The sequence below is a fragment of the Micropterus dolomieu genome, linkage group LG21, assembly GCF_021292245.1.
Source record: "Micropterus dolomieu isolate WLL.071019.BEF.003 ecotype Adirondacks linkage group LG21, ASM2129224v1, whole genome shotgun sequence".
Classification (NCBI taxonomy): domain Eukaryota; kingdom Metazoa; phylum Chordata; class Actinopteri; order Centrarchiformes; family Centrarchidae; genus Micropterus; species Micropterus dolomieu.
Genome location: NC_060170.1, coordinates 7455055 through 7462468, shown reverse-complemented (window position 1 = coordinate 7462468; position 7414 = coordinate 7455055). Strand labels below are relative to the sequence as shown.

General features: G+C 36.3%; 2 protein-coding genes across 3 annotated transcripts in view; both read right to left on the bottom strand.

Moving 5' to 3' along the window:
* The window catches only part of derl3 (derlin 3), a 10799-nt gene extending 7423 nt beyond the window's left edge, over nucleotides 1-3376 (bottom strand). The window contains exons 1-4 of one of the 2 annotated variants that reach the window (XM_046035508.1): nucleotides 3287-3376; nucleotides 1836-1901; nucleotides 1648-1721; nucleotides 1422-1515 (exon numbers count right to left, since the gene is read on the bottom strand). In XM_046035508.1, coding sequence (XP_045891464.1) covers nucleotides 1422-1515; nucleotides 1648-1721; nucleotides 1836-1901; nucleotides 3287-3376 — 324 coding nt within the window. The remainder of the gene's footprint in view (nucleotides 1-1421; nucleotides 1516-1647; nucleotides 1722-1835; nucleotides 1902-3286) is intronic. The other variant, XM_046035510.1, reaches the window with a different exon arrangement.
* Nucleotides 3377-4051: 675 nt separating this feature from the next.
* Nucleotides 4052-7414, bottom strand: part of mmp11a (matrix metallopeptidase 11a) — a 36041-nt gene continuing 32678 nt past the window's right edge. The window contains exon 8 of the mRNA XM_046033807.1: nucleotides 4052-7290. Within this exon, the coding sequence (XP_045889763.1) occupies nucleotides 7172-7290 (119 nt within the window). The 3' untranslated portion in view covers nucleotides 4052-7171. The remainder of the gene's footprint in view (nucleotides 7291-7414) is intronic.

Here is a 7414-nt window from a genome sequence, read left to right as displayed (position 1 = left end):
TCTCTTGGTATGCTGAAGCATTAACAGTTCCTTTCACTGGAACTAAGGGGTCAAGTCCAACTCCTGAAAAACAACCCCACACCACAATCCCCCCTCCATTAAACTTTAACCTTGGCAATGCAGTCAGGCAATTAGCGTTCTCCTGGCAACCGCCAAACCCAGACTCGTCCATCAGATTGCCAGACAGAGAAGAGTGATTTATCACTCCAGAGAACACGTCTCCACTGCTCTAGAGTCCAGTGGCGGCGTGCTTTACACCACTGGACACGATGCTTTGCATTGCACTTAGTGATGTAAGGCTTGGATGTAGCTGCTTGGCCATGGAAACCCATTCCCTGAAGCTCTCTGTGCATTGTTCTTACGTTTAGAGGCCTGTAGATATTGACTCTGCAGAAGGTTGCCGACTTCTGGCCTCAGCAGGTGTTGACCCCGCTCTGTGATTTTATGTGGCCTACCACTTTGTGGCTGAGTTTCTGTTGTTCCCAATCTCTTCCACTTTGTTATAATAACACTAACAGTTGACTGTGGAATATTTAGTAGTGAGGAAATTTCAAGAATGGACTCATTGCACAGATGGCAACCTCTCACAGTACCACGCTTTAATTCACTGAGTTCCTGAGAGCGACCCATTCTTTCACAAATGTTTGTAGAAGCAGTCTGCATGACTAGGTGCTTGATTTTATAGACCTGTGGGCACTGAAGTGACTGGAACACATGATTTGGAGGGGCGTCCCAAAACCTTTGGCAATATAGTGTAGTTATTTGTTTAAATTTTGAGATAGCTTTTCTTAGATTTCTGTCACCCCTTTGGGATGGGCACAGATTACCTTTTTTGTATTGCCACTTGGTTTTGATTATTTGGCTTTGTATCTGAGATTTCCATCTCTGCCACAATGCAATTCATTTAAGTTCAATTTATATAGCGGCAGTTATTTTATTGCCCTGAGATAGATAGAAGGTTTACTGAAAAATTGCATTTACAAATTACAAATAATGTCTGGAATATTCTGATTAATCCACAGACCTCACTGTGGACTAGAGTAGAACTGAAACAATTAGTCAGCTAATCACTAAGTCAACAGGCTGAAAAATAATCATTGCAACTGTTTTGATAATCGATCTTTGAAGTTTTCGGTCTTCATGAAGTAGCAATGGGCATTTTCATCTGTTTTTCTTTCTTTACCACCCTATTGTTCATGCTGTCATTCATCTTCACATACAGGCTATCTTTCGTCTTTTCAATAACTTTAAAATTCTAAATTGCATTTGGTTTAAAATGTGATCAAAGTGAGAAAACGTTTTGTTGTCATTTGTGTAAACTGACCTTTTGAGGAATTAATTATGTCATAACAGCGGTAGTTTAAGCATCACTGTAGTAAAACTTTACACTTTGTTCTTTTGCTAGGTATCTAAAAGGATACAGTCATCATGATTCCTCCAAACAGGAACATGAAAACAAAATCAGCCGTCCTTCCCCGGAAACAGCCTTCCTCCAGCATCCGACAGTATCGATAACTTACTTTAGTTAAGGACTGTTTCCCCCAGTGATAATGCTTATTATGCTGCTGTTACAATTTTTAGTAGTGTTTTTATGGATGAACTGAAATATTCTGTTTTTACCCGAGGAAACACTGTGATAAAAGATACAGAAAGATGATGTTGAACACGAAACTGAATCCAAGAGAACCAAAGAAGAGGAAGCTGGTAATCAGGCGCCATATCTGAGAGTAAGAGATAAACAGTGTAATTATGATGACTCACCAATGGCCATGTTTTAAATCATTAATTAATTAATCAACTCTTTAATTATTAATTAAAGAGTTGATAAATGTTACCTGGTATCTTGTGATGATGAGGTATGGATTAAAGTAGAGCTGAAAGGGGGTGATGACTTCAAGTTGCTAAAACATAACACACAGCTTGAGAATAATTAGCAAGTTAGATATAAAGACATATAGACAGTAATGAGTTTTTTGGGATATTTAATTTATTGCATTGATAACACATTTGTTAAATGTTTATATTACTGCTTAAAAATACTAAATAGGGGGACCTAAAGTAAAGTGTTGCATTGCCAGATATAATGTGTATCCATTTGGTGAGACACATAATAAACATTTCAACTGCTGTCATTGCTTTTATCTCAACTAAATATTCTGCTTTTTGCATTTGCTACTCTTAAACTGACAGTTTACTTTCAGAGTTCACTTTCAGTTTTAACCTGACATATCAACTGCCTTCATCTTTTACTCTTCAACAACTTTCATAGTTTACTCTACAACAGAAATTTCAACTGCTTTCACACCATTACACGTCAGACATTACAACTGCTGCCAATGCTTGCAAATTTAAGTACACAGACTACCGCTATCTTCAATGCTTCTATGTTAACTAAAATTTCTGTTTTAAAAAAAAAGACAGTTTAACTTCTTTCATCTCACACTCTTTAAATGAGTTCAGTGATTATGCCTATACTTAAACTAACAGCTAAAGTGTGTGTTCTGACTTTAAGCTTAATCTGTACATTTTAGCTGCTGTTATCTTTTACTCTTTAACTTACAGTTCAACTACTTTTACTTGTCACTTCAGTGTACATTTCAACTGATGTCCATGCTTGCATATCAATTGGACGTGCACTTACCATAACTATCCAAAGTGCTTCACTTCAACTGAGATTTTAAACTGCTTTCATCCCATACGCTTTAAATTAGTTTTGAACTCAGTGGCAACACTTCAGCTAACAGTTTCAGCACTTTCTCTTCAACTGCTTTCATCTCTTCAACCGACAGTTCAGCTACTTTTTAAGCTTCAACTAACATTTAAACTACTTTTACCTGCCACATGTCAACCAACATTTCAACTGTATCAATGCTACAACTAACTCTACCAACTCTTAACACTTTCAAAAGTTTAGAAAATTCGAAAATTTTGAATATATATATATATATATAGCAGCTTATTATGATATTTTAAGTAAGAATGTACATATATGTATATTCTTTCTTAAAATAAGCTGCTCGACTGTGAATTTTAAGAAACAAAGTTAGAAAGTTAGAATCGTATATTATATATATATATAGCAGCTTATTATGATATTTTAAGTAAGAATATACATATATGTATATTCTTACTTAAAATAAGCTGCTCGACTGTGAATTTTAAAAGAACAAAGTTAGAAAGTTAGAATTGTTTTCATACTATGTTTAAATAACTGTTTCCTGTATCATCAAAGCTTCAGATTTTAAAAACTGTTGTGCTCTTTATTGTTAGGGTTGTTGTTTCTTACCACGGCAGCGGTGGTGAGGACACAGGCGGTCGTGTATGCTCGGGTCACCACGGGGATCTGAAAATACTCCTGTGTGAAGCTGTGAGCCATTGCTATTGCTGCTGCCTCACTGTCAACCATGATTTACTCACTGAATGAACAGCACAGGCCCCACCCCCTCACTGCACCACTTATCTATTAACACCATCCGTCCCACAAACTGAGTAAACCTTATATTTATATAATTAATGTATATATATAAAATTTTTTTACTTTTTTGAAAGATATATACACACTTATATCATTGAAGATTCCGTCTATCAAAGATTTGGGGTTAGAATTGCATTTTAACAGCAAAAACATCTTGCTAAACAGTACCACAACAATTTGATTTCTAAGTCTTATACACAAAAAAAATTACTGTGTTTAATTACTTTAATTATTGACATTTATTAGTAATGTTAAGTAAATCAGATTTGGCTGGAAAGTGAGGTTATTTGTCTTTCAGTAAAATTGTTTTTTGGGTAGTTTTTTTTTGTACATACATACGTATTTTCTTACATTTAGCACAAAGATTGACGCTGATCATCAAAGTGACATTTGGATAAAAAATGCATTTCACCATGCACAACAACAAAAAACATGTGAGAATATGACTAGTCTTAGTCTAGTTTCCTTAGATTTCATTTCTCCGGAGGTAGCAGAGTTTGGTAAAAAGGTTATGGTTTTATTAGAAAGTTCACAATACGCATTTCATACATTTCAATGTACAGGGTATACGTACATATGAGTAAAAAAAAAATTATAATCAAAGACGTATGTACAACAAACTTTTACTACGTTGTTTGTGTATAAATATTTTTTCAAAGCAGTCAGAGTTCACCGATTAACACTTGAAATGAGAAACAACAAAGTCTGAATGATGAAAACTGTAATGACTCGCCAGTGTCCTGCACTGAAAAACGAACATCTGAAGAACACGACAGTTCAACTGAGCCTTCACATTTCAAGTGCTGCAACCAGGGACACAGCGGTTCTCAACCTGGTGTCCTGATCCACAAAGAGGTGTCATGTGAGTTTTTTCGGGTCAGGGAGATTCTTTCACTATCCAGTAGTGGTGGTAGACGTATTCAGATCATTTAAGTAAAATTACCAATACAATACTGTAAAAATGCTTCATTAGAAGTAAAAGTCCTGAATTCAAAATCCTACATAAGCATTTTGCTGTTGTAGCTGCTCCAGGTGGAGCTAGTATTATTTTTTGCAGTGGTTCCCAACCTAGGGTTCAGGCCTTCCAAAAGGTCACAACATAAATCAGAGGTTTCATGAGAATAGAAGAGAACACGCACTTATATTAGTTTTACGTGTTTTTTCTGATATTTTGTTGTAAGATACTATATAATTTGACCTCTTCGGGCCTCAAACATATAAGGACTTTGTGCAAGACATTTAACTCTTAGACATCTGAATTACAACAAGAGGCTTTTTTTAATCAGAGGTCACAAGCTAAAAATGTTGGAAACCACTGGTTCACACTATGTTCCGAATCCAGACTACATACTACTTCTAAGCAGGTTTTGAGTCTGTAGTTTGTTTACACTAAAAACAGATAGAATACATACTAAATACTACAAATTGTAAATGTGCTGTTGTTAGACATTGTTCTCCCACAATGCAATGCATAAAGGCAATGGAGAAGCTGATCACAGCAAGGAGACATTAAAGTTTTAAATGAAGAATTTTAGTCTTAAAACTAACTATAACTATAGATGATAAATGTAATGAAGTAAATACAAATATTTGTCTCTGGAATGTACTCGAGTATAAGTATAAAGTAGTAGAAAATGTAAATACTGAAGTACAAGTACCTCAAATCGTACTTGAGTTCTGGTAAATGTTACTTTCCACCACTGCCATCCATCCAGAAGTCTGTTGTGTTAAATTCTTGTGAAACACAAGCAGTGTCTAGCAATTTAGCAAAACAGCCTGAGAAGCAAATATAGTTAAAGCCAGTAGTTTGTTTTTGGGGAGTGAAAAACTGACCAGTTGGAGAACCGCTGATCCATGCAGCAGCTGCTGTCCCTGAATGTGTCTCACTGACCAACCTGAATAGAGCACTGTGTTGTGTTATAGTAAGCAATGACTTCATCACGAAACATGAGCACATTCTCTGAGGAAATATCACACTTCTCCTGAAGGGTGACAGTGTTGAACTCTAGATGGTGCCCTGGAGTTTTTTGCTGCCACAGAGGCCTGCAGACTGTTGAGTGATTGCCAACAACTAAGAGCCTCACACCATCGTGTTAGAAGAGCGACATCAAAACACGACATACAGTGATATTATCACCTTTTCTGTATTTTTTTTTTTTACTAAGGCTCAATATTGTGTGAAATGCAGGAATTCTTTCAAGGAAAAAATTAGGTAAAATAACATCTAGTTACTTGAGTAAAAATGTAATGTAAAAAGTCAGACATGTTATCGGCCTAAATCACAACAGCAGAGAGAAGCATCCGATCTCTACTTCTTGAAATCTACTACATTTGCTCAGTTTGTCCAAATATGAAAAATAAATACAAAACCTTCTCTTAAATTCGGAAATCACTAATTATGACAGAGTGTCATCACCAATCACTAATTCCTTTACTTAGAGTGAAAACATTATCCAGTGCAACTTTATGTTTAGAAGAAAGTAGATAAAGGTCCTCCTTCTAGGCAGGAGTAATGCCCCCCTCCCCACCTTTCACCAGGACCTGCAGACCCAAACCACATCTATTTCTTTATTAATGTGAACCACTGTGACAAAAGCTTCTACTGGTTAACTTCTGCATTCTGCTTCCTTGTCTCTATAGCTCCTTTGTAACATACAGATGATGGAAAAGAACATGTTTAGATGTTTAGGCAGACTAGATAGCTGTTTTTTCCCTGTACAACAGTTAAAATCCGGCCCCCGTTACTTTTGATTGGCAGACTCAAAAGTGTCTGAAAGTAACACAGCAAAATGAATATTGTGTGCTTCCTAATTAGGTAGTTGGAGCCTGTTGTAGAGACTTGTGGAGGTTGCAATTGCTACCTTTGCTTGTGGCTAGATTCATTCATCGCAAACCCCAAATACTTAAAGTTGAGAGCACAAGTCCATTGTGGTTAGTCAAACTGTGTGACAACAAAATATTTAAGCAGGTTTTCTGACAGATTTCCAAGACTCTGTTACAAAAGAGCAACTAAAAAGACTTTTGTTTGTATTGATTTGTGGTCAGTGTGAGTCAGGTTGGCAAAGAGCAAAGTATAGCTAAACGTTTTGTTTACAAACATCATGTTGAATGACTTCAGGTTTAAAGTTACAGTATTAAAACTAAAGTTAACCCTCGCTTCCATCTACAGCAGCTAATTCACAAATCTGCCTTCTGCAGCTTTAAGTTTGATGTCACTCTTCAAACACATGAGGATCAGCAGTTCCATCCATGATGAAAAAAACAAAACAGTTGGAATGAAAAACATCCACTACATGGAGCAAGATAATCTATATTGGTTCCGTCTGTGAACCAAAATCAGTCGAAAATCTCAATTTCAGGCTCAAAGACAGGAAGTGAGAACTGTGCAGTTCACATCAGCATCACACATCATTAATACAGGGCCCAGATCTCAGCCATATAGTGACAAAATGTGCAAAATAAATATGAGTATAGCTGCACAGGAGGTGCCAAGTCTGAGGAAACATACCTTAGTTTTCCTGAGAAGAATGTGTAATTGATCTGAGTAGCAATAAATGGAGTAAAGCATAAACAGATTTAAAGGAGGTCATCTCATCCCCTTGAATCTGCAGGATGAACATACAAACGTCTCTGTTCCAAAAACTCCTCTTCATTGTCAAAACAATCTCTTAATCTGGTTCTCTGCAGTTAAAAGACTCACACATTTCTACAGCCAAAAAAATCCATGCCGATGTAGCGAGGGTAGCCCTCCAAAGAGTTCATGTCAACAGGATCGAATTTCCAGTACTGTCGTCCTCGGATAAAGTGAGCATAGCCTGAAAGACATTAAACACAAAGTGAAATCTGTTTATAAATAATCAGTCTCAAGAATCATGCAAAGTCATTGCAAGTTAGCTGTAAAAAAATAGCATCACTTTAAAGAACTTAAAGTAATATTCA